At 39.7% G+C, this 22,464-nt stretch overlaps 2 protein-coding genes across 2 annotated transcripts in view; both read right to left on the bottom strand.

Annotated features, from left to right (window-relative positions):
* The window catches only part of LOC108894552 (probable phospholipid-transporting ATPase IIA), a 28,623-nt gene extending 17,553 nt beyond the window's left edge, over positions 1–11,070 (bottom strand). The window contains exons 1-11 of the mRNA XM_018693292.2: positions 10,894–11,070; positions 8,414–8,558; positions 6,177–6,290; positions 5,857–5,965; positions 4,819–4,877; positions 3,794–3,845; positions 2,569–2,663; positions 1,350–1,430; positions 984–1,059; positions 448–524; positions 58–218 (exon numbers count right to left, since the gene is read on the bottom strand). Coding sequence (XP_018548808.1) covers positions 58–218; positions 448–524; positions 984–1,059; positions 1,350–1,430; positions 2,569–2,663; positions 3,794–3,845; positions 4,819–4,877; positions 5,857–5,965; positions 6,177–6,290; positions 8,414–8,558; positions 10,894–10,961 — 1,037 coding nt within the window. The 5' untranslated portion in view covers positions 10,962–11,070. The remainder of the gene's footprint in view (positions 1–57; positions 219–447; positions 525–983; positions 1,060–1,349; positions 1,431–2,568; positions 2,664–3,793; positions 3,846–4,818; positions 4,878–5,856; positions 5,966–6,176; positions 6,291–8,413; positions 8,559–10,893) is intronic.
* Positions 11,071–13,282: 2,212 nt separating this feature from the next.
* On the bottom strand, positions 13,283–20,640 carry sall4 (spalt-like transcription factor 4). The gene is made up of 4 exons (XM_018693103.2): positions 20,402–20,640; positions 15,490–17,949; positions 15,099–15,403; positions 13,283–15,003 (listed from the first exon to the last, which is right to left on the bottom strand). Exons 1-4 carry the CDS (start codon positions 20,466–20,468, stop codon positions 14,569–14,571), a joined length of 3,267 nt encoding a protein of 1,088 aa, XP_018548619.1. The 5' UTR covers positions 20,469–20,640; the 3' UTR covers positions 13,283–14,568.
* Positions 20,641–22,464: the final 1,824 nt, after the last annotated feature.

Raw genomic sequence — 22,464 nt, 5'->3', positions numbered from 1 at the left:
CTTACACATAAATACATTATAATGACACTGCAGACGACTATAAATCTTTAATCGCACCTAATGGGCACAATGTGAGAGAAGAGCAGCAGGAAGCGAAAGATCTGGAGGTACCAACGGCCAGCGAAGTGCTGCAGGGCCACCATGACCAGTGACACCACCACCAGGGCACCAAACAGGATCTTAGTCAAACAGTTCACCTCCAAGTCAAACAAACCCACCTATCACGAGAAACAGAGGCAAACATTATGCATCAGATGAATGTAAACACAAATGTTCCTGCATGTACAATATTCAAGTCTATGTAAATAAAAGAATGAATTAAACATTGAATACATTTTAAGATTAATTTATTGAGGATACATTTAATGTATCTGCTAAATAAATGCATCGTTGAGCAAACTAAATGACCTGGTGTCTGTTTTCAGGCTCTGGTTCACACTACTGTACCTTGTGCCTTGGGTTGGAGGTGTTCATGACACTGCGCAGCTCCTTGCCTGTGTAAATCACAACCCCCACCACTGTGCCTGAAGTGAGGGAGAGAATAAGGCCAAAAAAGAAAAAAAAAGCCTCAGGCCACTATAATAAAGGAGCAACATTAAACATAATATGTCAAGAAGATGTTTCCCAGACTTATAAGCTTGACATGTATAGACATTTTCAAATGAAGAATGTCATTTGGAATATAGGATGCAGATTTCCAATTGCTTAATAGATAACATATGTTAGTGTGGGATTCTGTCTCCTGTGGAAGAAGCACACTTTCTTTACCATTATGGGCAGCAGCCCCAGAGCAAAATGTCTGACTGCCTCATTATTTTTTCTGTGTGTGTGTATGTTGGGTTAGACAAGTCATCAGATCAACAATTGTGAAGGAAGCAACGCTTCAGAGTAGCTCTGTAAGCTAAGAGTGAGGGCTGGTCCTGATTACTTCCTGGGTATTAGCTGCTTCACTGCCAGAGCTGCACCACCAGTCAGATATTTACCAGAGGCAACAACCGTGCTGGCCCACAGGGTGTTCTCAATGCTGAGGCTTTCATTGACTGGGGGGTCTCCATCTTCCTGTAACAGTTGACACATGCAAATATACAGAATGAAGAGAGAAGGCAGAAACAGGTCAAATACTTGCTATCTTTATCAAGCACTCAAAGACAGAATGTTAAACTGGGGCTCCCATTTCATTCCTATTTGCTCACATGCTGTCTGTCTCTAAAGAAAATGTCATAAAGTCCAAACACGTCTGAATAATCAGGCACTTATTCAGACATGTTAAATTATCATTAGATTAACATAAAGTGGTGCATGCTTGAAAGGTGCATATGGCTCAGCAGAATAGTAATGTAAGAACTCACCCTGGTAAAAGTTCCAATAAAGTTATGGATATCAATGTTTGGCTCCTCTGCGTACACATACGATCTGATTTGGAGAAGGTCCTGTGAGACATCAGAAATATGGTTTAGATCACTGATACAGGAAAAACTCACTTGGATAATTATAAACAAAGAAGAGGAAAAAAATCAAGCAATGCTTTGCCTAACTTGTTCATGAAACAATAATATTTAATGATCTGAGATACCATGTTATTTGTATTATAATTTAAAGTTTGTATAGCAGCAGTGTTTGCTCTATGGTTTTGAAAATTTACTTTGAGAACATTTGCTTGAGGCTATTATTAGTAAGGAAAATGCTATGAGACATTCAAAGAATAAATGTTCTTAAACGTGTTTGACAAATATGGCAGTTATTTCTCATCAATCCTGGAGCACATATTGGTAACTGCCAAAAAGACATCCTATCACCAGGGGCTGAGAGGTAGAGAGGTAAATGGCAGAAAAAATATTCACATTTGAGAAGTCAGAATTTATTTTATTTTTTTTTTTTACACTTTTACTTACTGATGGATTAGTCGACTAATAATTTCAACTTTAGACCAATATATCAGTCTGCCAATAACAATCAATATTAGCGTTTTATTGAATATCAAAAATCAGCAATAGAACCTCTGATAATATAGGGGTTTCTCTGTGACAGCAGCTACATAACAACTGTTTCTAAGATTCATATCTAACTTTCAAAAGTCATAATTGTATTTATTCATTTAGGTTGTCAGTTATTGCAAATTAATTCTTCCACACAGACTGCTTACCCCTCACTAAAATGTCTAGGATTCAGCGTAGAGTTGTGGTGTCACAACAAAATAACATTTAGACTGAAAAAAACGAAATAAAATGAATAGAAAAACAAATAGAGAATACTATTATCATTTGCATACTATTGAATTTTACCATATCATTCTGAAAATGTATTGACTTAGATATAAAATCTTAAAATAAAAACATGAACAGACCTGAGGTGAACCTCTGGTCATGACATTCTATGATGACCAAGCTATCCTGCACTCTAGTCTGTCTGCTCTGTCCTAATGAAAGACTTGCTTCTCTTAGACCGTACATGTGCAATTACTCCTGAACTTACAAGTTTTATTGCACAACAATGTCATAAACTCAGAGCTGCCAACGTTCAGTTTTCTCCTGACTCCTTACTACCTCTCCATTTTTCCTTATGACTCACAGCAGCAGTTGGCAGTCTCTGTGTACAGGCCACTGGGAGGCGTAGTTTCCAGTCTGTCTCTCCGTCCAGTTGGTCAGTGCGCAGGAAACAGGAGCCTGCAGGGGAGAAGACACGACAAGAGCTGCCACTGATGCCAAATGGAAACAAACTTACCCCTAGAGGGCAACAACAGATAGGCTTTTAGTTAAACAAGGAACCCCACAATCTTTACCCTGGATGATGGCACTGAATGTTTACATAGATATTTCTATACGTACTGAAGGCTACTGTCAACTGTTGCTGGTTTTATTTGTTCTAATACACATCCATTTCCCCAGTTTGAATAAATACAAAATAATGAAAGGGGGGTAATTAAACAACTTTAGCCTGGAGTCACAAATGAATAACAACTTCTGAGAATGGGACTGAGCTGCATATTACTTTTAGGATTGAGCTGGGGTAGAAGTGGAGGCATCCACCAAAGCCCCCCCCCCCCCCCCCCATTGGCCCGCATGCGTCATCCTGCCCTAACTCCCAAGCCTGGCCTAGGCTCTTCATAATTGACCTAATGGCCTCCACATGGAAGAGAGATAACCAAGCACTATTTCCAGTAAAACAAAGCTGTTGTTTTTCTTCCCCCAACAGGAAGACGCAACAAAAACATGCATCTAGCTTCTCTTACTGAGCCACATTTGGTCTTGTGGAAACTGAAAATAAAACATCTCCCCATCTTGAGATTTTTTTATGTGCTGTGCCTTATTTTGAATAGACTTATATGTATTTTGTATATTTGCAAATAAACAATGCAATGCAATTCTCCAAGATGGGATTATCACTGACAAATCTTGTCCTAGTCCATATTTGATTATTCAGATGAGGCATCCTCCTCTCATGTCTCCTGTTTTCTCTTCGCATTTGATTTTTGTGTGTGCCTCGATTTTCCTTTTCATTAACTTCTCATTTGAAAGACAAAATTAGCTATAGACAAAGATTAAGAGAGAACAGTGTTTTGTCTGCAGTGCCCATCTCGCCATTACATGGAGGAGCAACTTCCCACCACACCAAACTTTTGAGTGATAGTTTAGTACTGGACCCAATTACAATTTAGACATTGTAGGACTTCCTGTCCTGGCTCAAGGCTAATCCCTGCACCTCAGCGCCTTTTTAAACAAGTCATTTCCCCAGTCAGCCAGCCAGGCAGCCAGTCTGTTGTGGAGATCTGGATGAATGACCAGCATATGTTTACCATTTCTTTCAGAGGTCCTTAAAAAGATCATGTCAGCAGGAACACGCTGGTTCTACAAAGAAAGGCAGAAAGAAAAACATGACTTCAACATCAGTTCCTGATCCTGGTCTTTTCCCACTCCCTCCTCTGCTCTCTAACTGTAGCAAAGTAAGACTACTTTTCATTGCTTTTCATGTGCCACATTACCAGCAGCCAGTCAGTCAAAATAATAAGGCCTCTGGCACAAATCATCCTGTCGTGGCCTGAAAGGGACCCTGACCAGGTTTTACACTCTGCCTGACCTGGTCCCTCCACTACACTAGACAAAGTCCCCAAACTGTGCATGGATTATTGCTAAGTGGTCGATAGTCTAATAAAGATGTATTATGGCTCTTAAGATGCAGGTTAATTTAAAAGTTCCAAAGCTTTTCTTTTGTCAGCTACTGGTTTCACCACTGCTGAACTGTCTCTCTGAATTGTAACCCACATAACTCTGACTCACTCAGTCATATTAGTTAAATGTGTAGGACAGCATGTGTGACCTTTCCTTCAGCTGCGTTGAAATGAGTGATTCAAAAGGAAGCCCTCAGTTGGAAACTGAAGACAGGACTCACTTCTCATATTTCACATACAAAGACCACAGAGAATCCACTCTGTCTACAAGAGGAGTGACAACACAGTCCCCTGAAAACTCAAACTATCTCAGATATTTTAAACAACTATGAACTATAAACATTATTTCAGAAGGAAAAAAAATTATATAAATGAAAAGTACTTAATTGAATTTATGTCTAAGATCTAATTAAAGGCATTTTAGGTTCCTGTCTGCTGTGTATGCATTGAGTTTGACAGGCTGAAGCTCAGCATTGATCACAAGATTACAAAATCTTTACTAACTCCTTTCACCTCAGTCACCACTGGAGCACAGAAGATTAACAGCCCCCTCATTATTTGCTCTCATATAAACGGGAACCTGACAGTCCTAAAAAAAAAAAAACAACGAGCAAAACTATTCACAGATGTGGATGAAGCAATCTTCAACAAACCTTTTCCACGATTATAAGATCTCCAACTTGAATACCACTGCTTTTAACCTTCACTGTGCCTGAAATACAGAACATGACATTTATGGATTTCACATGATTAAAATGTTTGATATTCAAATTTGTCAATCATGTAGTTAAAATTTTGAATAAATCTGGACCATCCATTTAAACATAGACATAGGAGTGTTAGAGCTGATTCTTCAAACATGAATACAAAGTTCTCCTGGCTATAAATAAATTCTTTTTAATCAAATATGACTCTGAAAATCAATTGCTAATGTCCTCTCTTGGTGAACTGCTGTTCTGCATGCCTCACTAGTCACCCCAGTGAATTTGGGAAAGTAATTTTCTGTGCAGATTTGAAGGAATGCTGGGGGAGTTAAGCCTTTTCTCTCATTCCATTTGGAATGAACGGGCAAAATTGTTTGGAAGAGATCACTGACCCTTGACCTTTGTCGTGACCTCTGAGCTTTGCATATGTAAAACATTAAAGCACATTAATATTGCTATGCATTAGGGTTCATGGGACTTCGCAATAGCACTCTGCTCTGCTAATGCAACAGAATTTTACATATTTCTTAATAAAAGAAAGATCAACAGAGAAGAATCTACATAGCAGCTTCAGGTAACAGCTTTCATAAACAAAATGTGGCATGTATGTAAAGGATGAAGAGATGAGAGGCTTTGACTTCTTCACCGTACAGTTTTTATAAACCCAAAGCTATACACGGAGGCCACTATCATGGAGGCAACTAGTCATTGTGTTTATGGGTAAAACAAGCTGCCACATCAAAGGGGCAAAGTGATGGAAACCACAAGAGGTCTCCTGCTTTTTATTGCTGGTAGCACTTTATACCAAGGCCTCTTATGTACACTTTTACATCTCTGCTTTGAATTACCCACCATTTCCCCTAGCCCCAATAAGTTTTAATAGGACCAACCTCCTACAGTTAATAGACGCTGATGCTGAGAAATAAGCAGCATGGTTCAGATATCAACACAAACTGTAACCAGTGTTGTCCGTGATTTTAATCTTACCTCTTGTTGAAAGCTTGCTGTAAATCTGAGAGTTCACTTCTTTGTCTCGAAGATAGCATCTTATTTCTTCAACTGCCTCTCTCATGATGGTGATGATCAAAACAAGACCCTGAAGAGTGAAATGTCAAAATAAAAAAAAAAGTCATTTTCTCAAAAATAGACATAAAAAGAGACCAACTGTATGTGAGCGCTGTGGTCAATACCTAAAACGTTTCATCCAAAAGAAAAAAGATGCACTGGACACAATGTAAGTATAGAAAAAGCAGCTGAAATGATAATTAACAGTTGTGGGGATCAAAGCTTTGTGAAATGCCACGTACCAAAGGGACCCAGTAGGTGTAGAGGGCACCTAAGCGTAGCTCCTGGACAAATTGAGAGCAGGCCAAAAGCAAAAAGTACAAGTTGAAGAAGTACTTGAACTGATTGAACAGCACCTGTGAACAGGAAACACAGAAGTATAGAGTGAATTATTTGCTGTGTGGCAAGTTAGTATGCATATGACTGTATCTGACATTTACTGCTAGAAATTATTTCTCAAAGTCATAACTGACAACTGATTTTGATAGAAAACGTATCTGACAGAGTTGGTCTCCATATGCCTTGTTACAACACTGTTTTGGTGACCTGTAGATGAAAAGTCATCCAAGAATCTATAAAAAATGACTTCAGGCGTACATAAAACATTTGTTTCAACCCAATTTCAATATTTTCTGTGCAATGCATTTAACAATGTTTCCTTTGAAATCAAACTGCCCTTTTAAGGAATATATCTAAGTATGAATGGGCGAGAGGGATAAAATCCTATATCACAGCATATTGTATATAAGCAAAGCGATATGTATCATAATTAGAGCTGAAAGAATTAGTCTGTTGACAGAACATTAAATGGCAGTTTGACTCGTTTAATTATCCATTAATCATTTTTAAGCATAAAGGTAAAAAAAATCACTGGTTGTTGCTGTTTTATGACATTTTATGAACCAATAGTTAAAGAATAAAGTTTATGGATAAAATCCACTGAATTAAAAACTTGACAAAAAAACTGAAATCCAATTTTGCCCACAGTGATTTGCATAATTGTCTACACTGGCCTTATACACCCACAAATATTAAAAGGAATAGTTTGACAAAATTCTCTGGTATATATCAACATATCATTCACTCCTACTAAAATGTACAAAGATCCAAGTATAGCCCAAGTTTGGCCTAGAAATCTTTTCATGCAAACCAATGTACTAGTTTTTCCTCCATCAGTGTTATACTTAAAATTTAACACACATGCTACAACTTTGCTCAATTTCATTACCACTGGTGTGCAAGATTACAGCCACAGAAAAGCGTGTGTCTTCACACTGCTACTGCATGTCATTTCCAAAACTGTTGCTAAGAGTAACAAGGCACACAAGAAGGTATGCACAGAAGATAAAGATGACAATATGTTCTAGTGAGAAGAACTTCTTCATGTGAACCAAAGTAAATAAAAAGCATCATAATTTGCAATGCAAAAAGGCTTTGCTCTTTGTCTTTTGCATCTGCAGCTACTTTCAATGTCCACCTTATGTACAAAAATAAGATCTTAAGACAACTGAATACCTGGAAAACAAATGCATATGTAAATCAGGCCAAGTCAATGAACACACAACTTAGTAACTGCCGTGCATGAAAGAAATCTCCAACCAATTTCACATCTGTCCCTTCCATACTCTACTAAGAAACTGAATGTGAACACACAGACCTGGTGCTGTGAGATTGTGTACCTGTCTGTCCAAATGTAGCTGAAACTATCTGTCACGCTTCTCTGGACACCGCTGAATGACATTCCATTATCTAAAACTGACTAATGATCTCAATGTAATTGTGACATGTGAGCTAAAGAAAGTAATCAGTACTTCATTTACAAACCAAGCCTCACCAATGCAAACTGCATCTGTCAGAAAATGCCCTCTAGCATAATTCAGTCAGTACAAATGTAACCAGCGTCTGTGTGTTTAAGCATCCAGAGACACGCTAATATCTCGTCATTTGGGATTAGGCAAAAAAAGTGTACAGTATTATTAAATTAAAGAGATTTAAAAAACGTATAAAATATTCACATTTTAAGCACAGATCTGATCTGCTGCTGGAAACAATTGGTCAATCAATCAATCAATAGAACAATAGAGAGTGAAAAATGATTTTAATAGTTGAGTTATTTTTGGGTCACTTTTCGAGCACAAATGCCAGTTGTAATGGGCATTTTTCAGCATTAACCATTTACCATTCAGTAAAAAGATTATATGATAAATTAAGAAGACAAAAATCAGATAAGTCGATAATTAAAACGATCGTTAGTTGCAGGCCTAATCTGATCATTTAAAATGAGTCAAACAATGTCCTGACCAGCCAAATTACAAGCAACAATGAAGAGTGCAAAATGATTCGACTTCTAATATTATGAATCTCTGAAAATCCGCCCAACAAAATGACAGTGAATCAGGGCTGGACTCAAAAAGGTGGGTGGTGGGTTTGGGGGTTAAATGGAGAGAAGGCGGAGGAGTGACCTTTGGCTGACACTAACCGCAGGCAGGAAGGTGAAGAAGTTGTACTTCTGGTTATTAATGACATTCCTGGGGTACCTCTGCTCCCTCTTCTCTGGGTGGCCGAGCCACACGGTGCGGGGACGGAAGTCCCCCATGCCACAGCATCTCGACCACGGGCAGCACCTGAGAGGAAAAGGCAGGGAAAGTTAAAGAACTTCACATGAAATCTCACCATTTAGTTCAACAGCAGACATGCTAGGAAATAAAACAGTTAATTGAAAAAAAAGTGGATTAATTTAGGCTATTACAATTTAAAATGCATTCTGTAGTTTGACTCGTAACCCTGTGCTGCACTGTGTGAAGCTGCTGAGATAGCTGCTCCCTTTTTAATGAATTTCATCTCACATCTCTTTGTTAATGTGTTGCTTATTTGCAGCTACAAACCCACACAACACACAAGGCTGAGCTAAAGGTCCATGACCATAGAGTCAGGGGAGAGTATGCCTTACGAAATAAATATTAACTTTGTCTGGAAAAGGATGGCCACTCCCTTCACTCCAGCAGAACAGAACATTTCATATGAATCAACCGAGGGCCCAGTGACCTTCTGATTAATAAGTGAGCAACTTCTGAGGTTATAAAACACTGCTGAGTATGAAATATAGACATGACAAATATACAGCTTCTATCAGCTGCAGACAAAGTGAATTAATTCAGGCAAAGGGCAGTAAGGAACCAATATTTGTATGACAGATTACTCTGTTTTCTAATGTTCAAAATCTGTCTGTCTACTATTTCTACTGCAGTTAATTCTTGGAGCATACTGTGTGATAACCCTGCAGTGGATTTATGAGACAACAAAAACAAGGTTCCTCTTGCCCTTTACATGCTAGAGCTGGGGTTCCTGTATAGCTCATATTAAAGAAGAGACCAAACATATGGTTAAATACGTCATAAGACAAAGACAAGAATGAGCCCTGTCATTGTAAAGCCACTCCTAGTCTCTGTTAGGGTGAGCTAATCCTCATGTTGTTCTTTTAAGAGCCAAGAGTCTCTCAAAGACACAGCTAACCTGTGGTGCATCCTACTGTGCATCAGGACTTAAACTAATGACATGTCACAGTTGGAAAAGCTCAGGTGTAAACATAAAATAAATGATGGCTGAAGTCCATTTAACTGCTTCAGTTTCAGAGTTCTGGTTCTGAACATGCCGGCTCACTAATTTCACAGTTTACTAGGGACAGCTGGGTATCATGGAGCCATCATTAATGTTATTAGTAGCACCTGTGCTTTTCCCACCATGACAAGTCAAAATGTCTGATGATTAAACCGAGTGGTTTCTCAGTTAATCAAATAATTGTTGTGAGTATCAGCCCCACATAGTGATGGATCAGCACACTTGTTTTAGTTTTATAAAATATAAAAAATCAAACATGGAGAAGCTGTATTCAGTTTTTATGCACTACATATCTGAGGAAAAAAAAGATCAGAGGTCTGCTCCGGTTTTCAGTTCTTTAAATCAAGGCTAAAGACTTGTCTGTTTACCACTGCTTTTTATCAAATGTGGGACAACTCCTTCATATCTTGCACTGAAAATGTGTTGTATTTTTTATTCTCCTGTTTTATTCTATTTTAGCTTACATTCACTTCCTATTTTATTCTGCTCTTTTTAAATCCTACTTATATGAGTATTTTGTTTCTTTTATGTTTTGCCTCAGGTGCCTTTTAGGTGGTATGTGCAGCACTTTTAAGTGCCTAGTAGCTGAAAGCTGCTACACAAATAAACTTGTAGGAAGATGAACATGTAAACTGGTCATCTGGTTTGACTTCAGATTAAACTGCCAAATGCAAAGCACACATTAAGCAGCCATGTGTAGCCACAGACACATATTTCTGCATTAAACAACGACTTTTCAGCTCTGAGTTTCTCATTGCCTGCACTATATGTTTATTACAGGAGGTGACATCACCACAATAGCCTGACCAGTCTATTGGCTGCATTTCAGCACTGTGTCTGCCCAGAACTCGTCTCTCCATCATTTTATGAGGCCTGCCCCTTCATGTGTTTGTCAAAACAACACTACAAAACATCATTTAGCCACCATGTGAATTTAGGACACGATACTCTTTAAGTCAGGGCCTATATTCTGCGTGATTTCGGTAGAGACAAAGCTCCAGTCAACCGAGCAAATATTGACATGGGCGTGATATGCACTTGCTCCAATTGCACCCCGGAACAAGGATGTCTCTCTGCTCTAGCTAGCTGTTTTAAGGCTAAAATGAATTGCCATATAATTTTTATTAGCATGTTTATATCCGCTAGCAGTTGTTCCCCCTCACTAACTGCTAGGTTACCCCCTCTAAAACCCGCCGCCGCTTTGCTAGTTATTGAGACAATGTAGCCGCGCTCCTGTAAACAATTTCCCGGCTACCCTGGCACCAACAGAAGCCGAGGACAAAAAAAACACGCTAACAAATGGTTTAATATTAATATTTCTGTGCTGTATAACATCCTTACCCATTTCTGTGTTTACTGTCGTGTCTTTTCGGCCGTCTCACGGGCTGTAGAGGGATATTGTCGGTCATTCCTGCAGCCCCTGGTAGTGGGTAGAAGCCGTGGGCAGCCAGACGGGCTGTAGCGGTTCTGGGCGGAGGCTTCCCAGCTGTCACTCACACACAGGACGGTTCAACAGTCAGCAGGTTAGCAGTGCTGGGACAGAGAGAGCTGCTGCACCACGCCAAGCAAACCTATCTCACTGCATGAGTCACTGACCCACTGGATAATATTATATGAAATATAAATATTTGGGACTGAAACACTTTGTTATCACATTGCTTTGAGGGATAATTATTAGTGGGAAGTTATATTTCTCACCAGTTACTCTCTCCAATGTCAGATTATAGTAGTTATGGTTTAACTAGGAATAAATATTTCTGTGTTTGCTGCCATCAGAAGCAGCAGGGATGCATGTGCTTTTCAAAATACACATCAACCTACACTATATATTGTTTGGGGAAGTTACTGAGCAGAAAATAACATGTACATTTGCTAAAGTGCCACACCACACAAACCTAGCCCCTGTATCACTTGATATGAGCCACTGACCCTGTGGATAATATAATATTTTGACTTCTGATAGATTTCTGTATTGAGTATTGGTTGCAGGGCGGAATCACTATTTATAATCACACTTCTTTAGGGATAATTATTAGCAGGATGTTATGTTCCTCCAATCTCCAATACTATATTATATATTGGTTATGGTTTACCAAGGAATAATTATTGCTGTGACTGGTTCCATCAGAAGCAGCAGGGGAGCATGAGCTTTTCAAAATAAATGTCAACATATTGCTGTATAATGCTGTTCTGGAGCAGAAAGTAACCAGTACATTTGCTATAGTACTACATTTAAGTACAATGTGGGGTATTTGTACTTGAGTATTTCTATTTTATGCTACTTTATACTTCCATTTTTAGAGGTAATGTGTATCTTGTCCTTTTATGCTATCACATTTCCTTAACAGTTCTACTTGATTTTACATTTAAAAAACAAGATAAATTTACAGTGTGTGTTGTACAGATTGAATGTTTTGTGCTAATGAGGCAGATTAGACCTTCTCAGGTTAGATTTGTGCACTTTATGCTAGGACTCACCACAGTCCAATGCCTGGCAAAAATTATACATTTATAGCCTGTCCCGCAATCAATTAATCAATCATTACCTGCCCACATATGATTCTTTGAAAAGGTGTGTGAGTGGACATCAGGTGTGGTACAGGGTTTTTACACTGCCCACAATTTATAACAAATTTCAGCCTCACGTCAACCAACTACATCAAAATGCTGGTTTTAAAAATGTAATGCATAAATGATAGTAATCCACTCATGTAACACATTAAACACTGGAAAGAACCATTCTGTACAACAAATATTTTGACTTCTGATACTTTATGTACATTTTGCTTAAAATCCTTTCTAGGCAAAAACATGACAACATTTTCAGAACAGATTATATAAGCTTCTAAAAACAGGTGTGAAAGCTTTTTAGTAAAGGAAATGGAATAAGGAGAGAGAAGTGAATGTTCACTACTGTAGCAAAATGCACTATTTGTATAATGAGAAATGCCTACAATAATTGAATTTGCATGCCACAGCTTTGACCTACATCTATAATGTAGCAGAGGCACAGCAGTGTGTTGTTATCACGATTTGGAAGGCAACTATTATGAAAATAAGTGATATTAACTTTTATTGTTTTTGTCCTGTATCATACTTAAGTTTTATGCACAAAACCTTATAGTTTGCTTTTCATTTTTTTTTGTCATTTGGTTATATTTGTATTTTATGTGAATGTTTATATGCATGTGTTGTCCATGATCAAATAGTGTAATGTGGACATGCATGATTGGAGAGCGTGCTTCAGTTGTGAATGCAAATAGTTTTTCGTTGAGAATGCAAAATGGTATGGGATTAAGGCCTACTGATGGGAAAAGTCATCTGAAGGTGAACTGATATACATAAATTAGCGATTTTATGTGCATTCAAATTGACCTGTGCTGGCAGAGGAATTAGCAGAGGGGTAGGGTAAATTTCAGTGGAATCAATAATAATGACAGGAAAAATATTGAAAAAGTCACCCTGATTTTATTTTTCAAAATCAGAAAACATTTAGGTGAAGGAAACATCTGAAAAACAAAAAACAAAAAAACATTTACATTGTAAACAGGCCAAATTGGCTCAACATTACTTGAATTGTAGAGACAACTTGAAAGCAGTTTTGACATGGTTTGCTAAAGAAAGGCACAATTTGGCAAATGCATATCGATAAGGAATGTACAGCAGGGGCCTCCAAAGTACTCTGACCGTTCTGAGTTGTGTAAAGTGTCCAGTGATACATTCATTACTGTTCAACTCAGCAGGTTGAGAATGAAAAATCTTATCGCATGCCCACGAATGTATCGGAAAATATACAGAGCATTGCATTGAGAGTAGGGGGCATGGAGGACAACTAAAATCTAAACGAGGTAGAACTTACCCCCTAAACCCAAGCATTGTGTGTATTAAAAATAAATTAATGATGCTACAAGTCGGTAAGTCTGACAGTTACTCTAAATTGTTATTTCAAACAAAATCTGACAGGAAGGAAAAGTTGACAAAATTGTTGATTTGCCCTTTCCCTGTTTAGCCATCACAATAAAAGCAGTGAAACTGAAAAGCAACTATAAAAAGTAAATTTAACTAAAACCTGAAATAAAGTGCAGGCATGAGAACATTAAGCATATAACAGCTCTCAGAGCTCAGCCAACTAAATTTGATTCTGCAGATTTACAAGTGGAGTATGTAGGTCAAAAAAAGTTGAGGTTTGTAAACTGAAAATGTGAAATATATGCCATGCTACACGTTACAACACACTAATGCACTAACAGAGTCTTCATAACAGCCTAATGATGCAGTGAAAGACAACAGCAACACATACAGTTCAGATTAGGCACTTGGCAAAAGGTTTGAGTTATGAACTACGATATCTTAGCACAAACACAACATGGATGAACGCCTATTCCATAATCTGCATTATCCAAAACTGATGACTCAACTGTTGTGACTTGCTTTAGGCAAGACACAGGAATAATCTGTCAGTCTGATCAAAAGCTCCTTCAAAATGAGACATGATAATGACATTTACCACTACAAAAATGTACAATGTCATAAAACCTATGGCACACAATAGGAGGGAAAGTAGTCATAAGAGACACATATGGTTAACTACATCATTATTTCTGAACACTGAGACATTGTGTCCTTAAAAGTCATGCCCTGAAACTTTTCCTATTAAAGTCAAAATCCTTCAGTATCAAGGAGACAGTCTGAATTAAAGCAGTTTCAAGTAAGTTATACATTCAAACTTCTGGATAGACAGCAAAACAAAAAAAGAGTCACAGGAAAAAAATACCCGCATATATATTTATATAAAATAAAATACAACTACAGTAGTTATATCAAGTTCAACTAAAAATAACACTTGAAATGTTCAGATCAGGAGGAGAGAGAGCTGCAGTGAAGTTACTGGAAAAATTCAACCAATCTAAGCAGAATTCTACAAGGTTTTCTCTGAAAGTTGATTGTACCTTATTCAAAAAAGGAGACATTCAAAAAATGAGTTCAGGTGTTAAACTGGCAGATGGCTAAAAAAGCCTAATTAACTGCAATTTTACCCTCCTCCATGAAATGTGGGAACTGTGATTTTGGCACACTGTCAGAGCTGTTCTTCTCAATTTCGGCCACCGTGGCAGGCAAGCCAGAGTGGGACCCATCCATCTTCATGAGGCCTCCAGTGGATCCGATAAGAGGCCCACCGGCGGGGCTCCCAGGAAGTGGGATGCCACCACCCTGGATGACAGAAATTTCATTGGTCTTCATGGTCAGGCCACCACTGAAAGCAGCAGCATACTGGTTCCACAGAGATGGGTCAAAGGTCATTGGTGGAGCACCCAGTTCTTTGGGCGCCTGCATAATTTCTGGCAACATTTTTGCCTCTGTGCTCATCGCCATCAGTGCCATGGGATTATCCAGAGACAGACGCTGACCACGCCGTGACGAGTTGTTCCACATGTGAGTGCCAATATGCACCTGAAAAACAAGACAGTCAATTATAATCCCATCAAAACACCAGCTATATTTTATCAAAGTACACACTTAAAAGCACTGCAACAGTAGTGGCTTACCTTTAGATTTCCCTTGGTAGTGAAAGCCCTGCCACAGATGTTGCAGGCAAAAGGCTTCTCCCCTGTATGCGTGCGCTCATGGATCTGCAAGGCGCTGGCAGATGAGAAGTTCTTGCCACAGACGTTACACATGTGCTGTTTGGTTGATCGTCGTGGGGCGGTTGAGATAGAAGAAGGCATGGCTGTTCCCTGAGGCATATGGGAGCTGAACAAACCATGAGGGCCCAAAGGATTCTCTGGAGGAATCTTCATCTCCAAACTGGCCAGACTTGATGGTATCCTCACAAAAGGCATGTTACTAGGAACTGTGGTTACAAGAAGTGGAAAATTAGATCCAAACAAACATTCAACATGACAGCTGTCATACTTTTCTCAAACTAATAAAACTTACCATAGTCTCCATTTGTGAATGGCATGCCAGGTTCTTCTTTAATGGCTTTGGGGGTGAAGCTGCTGGAAGCTGTGAGGTCAAGGGCTCCACTTGACTCAGCGCCATCTTGAGTGCCACCATCAGACTCTGGTTTTGACCCACTAGAGGCTAAATCATCAACAGCAGACTCAGGAGACTTGCTACTACTCATGTTGTTTACTGGGGAGGATGAATGAAAAGACATGGCTGAGTCAGAAATGGCAGGACTACGGCCATTCTGATATTCCTGGTCTCTGGGAGCTGATGGGGATTCTTTGGACATTCCCTCGCTCTCTGATGCAGTGCTACTCTGTCGTTTCAGTGCAAGAGCAGAGGTGAGGTTCTTCAAAACGTCTAGGCTGGAAAATGCAACGGGGGTAGCATGCTTCTGTGGCTGTTCCTCAGAGGCGGATGGGAGGGAATCTGAGGTGTCGTTGGGCTTATAGGAGTTCAGCTCCGGCTCATGATCCTCCATGCTTGCTTCAAAACCATTAGTATCCATGTGCTTCTCATCTGGTAGAGACGGCTCCATTGGTTCTGCTGATTCAAATTGGTTTTCTGGCATCGGGGTGTTGGGAATCTGACCACCCATGTGCATACGAATGTGCTGCTGAAGAACCACCGCATTGGTGAACTTTTTCTGGCAGATAGGACAAGAGTGCTGCATCTTAAGAGGTGTGTTAGCCCTGTGCACTCCATAATGGGCCTTGAGATTACCCTTTGTGGAGAATGCACGGCCACAGATTTTGCACTTGTAGGGTCTCTCACCAGTGTGTGTGCGGTAATGCATCTTGAGAGAGCTCTGGCAACTGAGCACCCTATGGCAGATTACACATTCGTTGGGGTCATTGGTCCTCTTTTCCAGGCCATCCACCATTTGCTGAAGTTTTGCTGTTCCAGAGCTTTGTTCCCCTGGGAGAGCATTACCATTCATATGATGCAGCGCTCCAAGCAGCTCTTTAGCATCCTTCTGATTTGAATCCAGTCCTGTCTCTTGGCCAAACACATTAGAGGAAGCAGACGGGGGGCCATCACTTGTTGATGGAGAGGGTCTCTGGGAAAATGGGTCCCCTCCGAAGCTGTCAAATGTCGTCTTGAATCCTGGTATGGATGATGGGTGGAACCCAGCAGCAGGATGACTTAGCAGAGGTTTCATCTCAGACATGTTTGACTCGTCCATCGGCACAGACATGCCAAATGGAATGCCGCTGCTGGTGGGAATATTGTCAAGGTGCTCTGGCACAGGATGGGGGTTCATGCTAATATTTGGGTACTTGTCTTTATGCCGCTGGAAATGTACTTTGAGGTTTCCTTTGGTTGTAAAGCGGTTTCCACAAATGTTACACTTGAAGGGCCTCTCGCCAGTGTGAGAACGCAAGTGAATCTGGAGAGCACTGTCATTGCCAAAGGTCTTTCCGCAGTACTTACACTTGTGCTTGTATGAGTCGCCATTCTTTGTTTCTGCTGGGAGATTCAGCATCTTTGCCTTTACTTTTTTAGAGGACTCAATCCCTGCTTGGATACCATTGAAGGTGCTGGGGAAACCCATGACACTCGGTGACTGGGGCAGTAGCGCTGGTAAACGGCTGGCCAGATCTGGAATGCCCTTTAAAATGTCTGTTTTAGAAGTCACTGAACCCAGTCCTCCAGGTAGAGAGGTAGGGGTGCCGGTGGGCAGAGGTAGTTTACCTTGCTTCATTGTCTCCATAGAAAGGCTCTGACTGCCGGTCCTTTTTCCTATCAGAGCTGCTGCAGCAGACAGCTGTTGAGAGAGATGTGCACCAAGGGCTTTCAGAGGGTCCATCACTGCCCCAACTGATGACTGGAGGCCTTGCGGAGTCATCATAGCTACTTGGATTCTAATCTGTTCTGTGAGCTGGATTTGCTGTAGCTGTTGTTGCTGGAGGCACACTAACTGTTCCAAGATCATCGGGATGGCCTGCATGGCATCCTGTGACGAGGTCAGAGATGTATTATTCGAAGAATGTTGAGAGACAGCAACTTTAGTGTCTGCTATGGTTTCGAGAGTGACATTTGTATCTTGCATTTTGGGTGAGGGGTGGAAAGTCATCTCAGGGCTAGTAGGCATCTCTGCATGATCCTGTTGTCCAGAGTCCTCTGCATTCATGCTAGACTCTTCCTCTGCTCTCTCCAGATTGTCTGCATTAGCATTTGATAGGGAATGACTACTGGACTGGCTGTCGTCATGGTCACTGGTGAGGCCTTCAGGGGAACCATGGGAATATTCCTCAGGCACTTCATTGCCATCTCCATCTTTCATGATGACCACTTGCTGACTTTTAGTGCAATTTTTCTCATGCTCAAGAAATTCTGCCTCATCAAAGAACTCAGCACAACACTTGTTGCAGACCCTGGTCTCATCCATTCTGAACCTCTTCACTTCATTTCCCATCTCTTCAGCTTGATCATCTCGAAGAATCCCTAAAACAAGAGGATAACAGGATTTCAATTAATGCTTTTCATACAGTTGTGACAATGTTTGACTAATAAAAAGGAATGAATAAGTTAGAAATACATTACTAAATAAAAACAGACTTACTAGTTTAGAAAATAGCAACATGTCATGATAAGTAAAATTGTGGTGACATGAAAAAATAAGACCCCATTGTAATATCTTGAAATCCAGTACAACAGCCTTGCAATATATGTTAACTTTGAGGCTTGTGTTAAATGTTTTTGTCACTTTAACTTGGTTTTGATTTGATTCTATGGTAAGCTGTGATGTTTTACTTTGTTGTTTTTCTCGAATTACATAACCTTGTAAAGTAATTAATTTGTCCACTCCCTCTAGGTCACTGTGCTGGGCTGCCTAAGACTATGAGTTTGGCTATTGTCCCCAGGGCCAGCAGAGGGCAATCATCTACCTTTGACATTACTCAGAACAATGTCCAGAAAGACAAAGAGCCACTGGGCATTAAATTACTGTGTTTCTGAAATAACCCCCCAGCCACTTGTTAAAAAATCAGATCTGTTTCCAGCATCACATGTGGGCCAATACTTGTGACCAATCCCAAAGTAAAATCCAGTAAAAGATGTGTTCCTCAATAAGAAATGTATATCTATAAACTTTTAGACCAGATTTAATGTCTCAGTTTAGATTAAACAAGAAAATACAAGACTAAGTTCACTATGCAAACATGGACTAACAAAGAAAAAAAGAAAAGGGGTAATCTAAATGTTGATTACCTTCAAGTATTATCAGCCTGTGAAAGCCTGATAAGTGCTCAAAGTGTGCATTTTAATTTGTCTGCTAACCAAGAGGCCATTTCACAACTGGGTGTATTGTTAAATGCTAATGCCCCAGAGAAAGGGGGAAGACCACCTGTTTGCATTTGCCCAAGGAAACTGTTGGACTTGTTAATTGCTCACCAGGAGGCACTGAAGCGGTGTGGCAAAAGAAAAAAAAAAAGGTTGCAAACCACATCACATTTTGATCCATGAGGAAGAACTAAGCATGGCTCAGCTACCCACATTCGCGCACTGTACAATGCAGCCGGCTCTTATCTTGATGGGAGTTAATTTCGACAAGCACCGTGCACACAAGGTGTAACTGAAGAATATCTAACAACATATTTTCAATAAAATCACAACATTAGAGAGTACATACAACGAGGCAACGCTCTGGTTTACCACTTGACGGCGCATGACCTGTATGTGATCACCTTTACTGGGGTACATGACACGAGGTCAGACTAAACACTCCATTCATAGGCGCTTGTGTGTTTCACAAAAGTAATCTTTCATTACTAAATAATGTTCTACATGGCAGATAGTAACACACTCAGTGGCTCTTCGAACACCGTGTTATCAAAGCTTTCTAATTATAAGGTGAGGTCTGCTACTGAACTGAAACTTGCATATGGCAACACCAAAACGCACCCCCACCCAGTCTCCACAAAAAGGCCACTGCTCCATCCCCCACCTCTCCACATATGTACGAAAGGAAACAGTCATGCATTAAACTGGGGGATTTATTGCCTTTAGCTCAGCTTACTCCAGAGTCACATTTCATACAGCTTTTGGGTACCTTTGTTTAAAACTTAACCAACCTTGGCGGACACTCGCAAAGAAATTCCACCAAACAGTATTTTTTTTTAAATATATACAGCAAAATTTTACACAAAAGTATAAATTCGGCTCAATAAAATTACAACATGATAAACAATGGCAACTGTAACAACATCCGTCTAAATTCTGCCCAAAAGACGAAAGTACGCACTAATAATTCCCACCAAATAAAAGTCATGTTTCATGATAAACGAGGCCAGTTGATGATATCAGAATGAAATAAAAGGAAAAGAAACACAAATAAGACATTCTGGCCAGCCCATGTAGTCCTCCTTTGTCAGACAACTTCCTTAATAAGTCTACAATATATTTTAAGAAGTCAACAGGTAGTCACAAAAGCATCAATGAAGCTACAAAAGTTCAAAGGGATTCGCCGTCTTCAGCTTTACCCACGAAATAACCACACGACAAAAAACTACAAGTAGTGGATTTGGGGTGAAACTGGCCCATTAGTTAGAGATTAAAACCACGTAAAAGGTTACAGATAAAGGATGCGAGTCGGTCATTTTATTGTTTAAGAAAAAAGTAAAAGCTTACAGTGCTGCATTTTAAAGGAGACCCCAGCGAGGCACCTGTATTGTGTTTAAAATAATTTCACGAACGTGTCGTTTCCCAGCTCCGCAGCTAAGTTTCACTCCTGGTCAATTCAAAGGGACGGCAACAGGTCAAAGTGCGAGAGGAACAATGTAAAAGTCAGCCCCCCAAACTTTGAGATAAAATGTCGATAGTTAAAAACATGGCATGGCGGGGCTACACATTAAGTTTCTGAGTGAGCGACTCCATCATTTCTTGCGTGTAAACTTACCATTTTCAAGCGAACCGGGCTCGTCGGAGTTGATGTGCTGCGGTTTGGCTTGCTTGCGCCTCGACATGGTGCAACCATCAGGAGCAAAGAGTTACAAACAATTTTCCTCCCCTTCTTCAACAAATTCTTCTGCTTGGAAAATTAGCCCCTCAAGTAGAAATGCGCATGTCAACGTAATTATTATTATCAATAATGCATTGCGATTTATCACGCTCCTCTGACAGCTGATTGGCTCCGGTCCAAGTGCTCACACATTATTCAAATGTGCTCCCTATTGATGAGAGGAGCGGCGTGCCAGGAGGGGGCGGGAGGAGCCATGCGAGTGGATGGACTGCAGGATGGAGGCAGGGTTAATAACACCCAACTCATCGCTCTTTTCCTTGTTCATGAAGAAAAAAAAAATATTGTCACCGTCAAACGCAAGCGAGCAAAACATCAGTCAAACATCTTGGTCTGAAATGGATAAACTTCTAACCTGTGGCGTCTTTGACTTTTCACTAAAAATCCCGGGATATTGTGATTAAACGTATTTATAGTAGCTACATTGATATTTATTTTAGGCTGTTTCCTCTCTGTGTCTGTCACCCTCCAGGAAACCCATTATACTTTATACCTTTATCCTCCTTCTGTAGTTGACGGGTTCCTGTGAGCAAATGTGGTTCATCTGTGTAGAGGGAAAATCAGCTTATGACAATCTGCTCATACATGGTATCACTATAATGTCCTCATAACATTTCTTGAGGCATTTCTAGATTTGTTGGGATATTCTCTGGATAAATATCACCATTTATTAGTGGCAAAGATTTAAATGTTTATCTAGATTCTTCCAAATAAAGAAAAAAGTTAATGCAGTTTTGTGTTAATACTGTTTTTAAAGACATTTCAGAAATTCTTGAAATACTATGTGTGTTCTATGTGTTCTTGGCTATGGCTGTGGCTAGAAGTTGTGTCAAATTATTATGTCTCTGCTAAAAAAAAAGAAAAAAAACGTATTGTAGACAGATGTTAATGCAAACAATAATAAGGTCTTACACTGGTGTTTTTTTAAACAGTTTTTTTGCAGTAACTTTGGTCACCCCATGCCTTAGTATGTAACAGCCATTCTTCCAGATGCAGTGATGCATTATTTATTAATGAGGTTGTCCAGTGATTCCTATATGTCAGTGTGCTGAGCTTTAATCCTCCCACAGTATACAGTTATGTGAGAAAATGTGCCAAATGTTGCCTGAATCATTAAATGTTTTGGTGCTGGTGCAACACTAGCTTAATGGGAAACAAAAGTGTTTGTGTTGGAGTGAGGAAGATGCTGGAATGATATTGTTAGCTCTGCTTCACATTAGCATTCGCCTTGTGGGCATAGTTTGTGTACCCAAAAAACATTCCAGGAAGTTCACGACACATCACTGAGGAGGATTTAAACAAGAGGGAAAACCTTTATCAGAGCAGCACACAGTATAGTGAACTCTAAAATCAAAACAGTGCTTTAGACAGGTGCTGTGTGGATAATCAGTGAATATACAACCCAACAAAATCACACATGGACATTGTGGACTTTGTTTTTTTAAAGCTGTGAGGATAAAGATTCTGACGTGTTCAATGGGACGGTGCGGCTCACCTCTGGGCACTTGACTGGTTTAAAAATTTCCCAGCATGAAAATATGAAGTGTATTTGTAGTTATACAGAATGAACAGTATAACTGGCCTTACCTGTACCTTGCATATTCTGTTACAGGAATTTATTTTTGGAATGTACCAAGGACATACCACACTGAGGGGACAGCTGAGATCACTGAAGTGAGTATAATATGTATATAAAAGTGATCCTGGTCACAGGAAGCTTTCCTTTCACAATAATGCAGAGACAATAAGTCCTTTCAGCAAGGCAAGGCTCATTTGTTTATGCAGCACAATTCAAAGTGCTTTATAGACATTTAAACTTTAAAAGGCATTAGAATTAGACACAACACTGAAAGACTATTAATCAGTCTATTGATAGACTACAGAATGATAAGTATAAATTTGCTAATCATTTAACAGTTGAAGTGGCTGGTTATAGCCTCTCA

This window comes from Lates calcarifer, linkage group LG6 (assembly GCF_001640805.2).
Source record: "Lates calcarifer isolate ASB-BC8 linkage group LG6, TLL_Latcal_v3, whole genome shotgun sequence".
NCBI lineage: Eukaryota > Metazoa > Chordata > Actinopteri > Centropomidae > Lates > Lates calcarifer.
The sequence above is the reverse complement of the archived record's forward strand: the minus strand, read 5'-3'. Positions and strand labels throughout refer to the sequence as shown.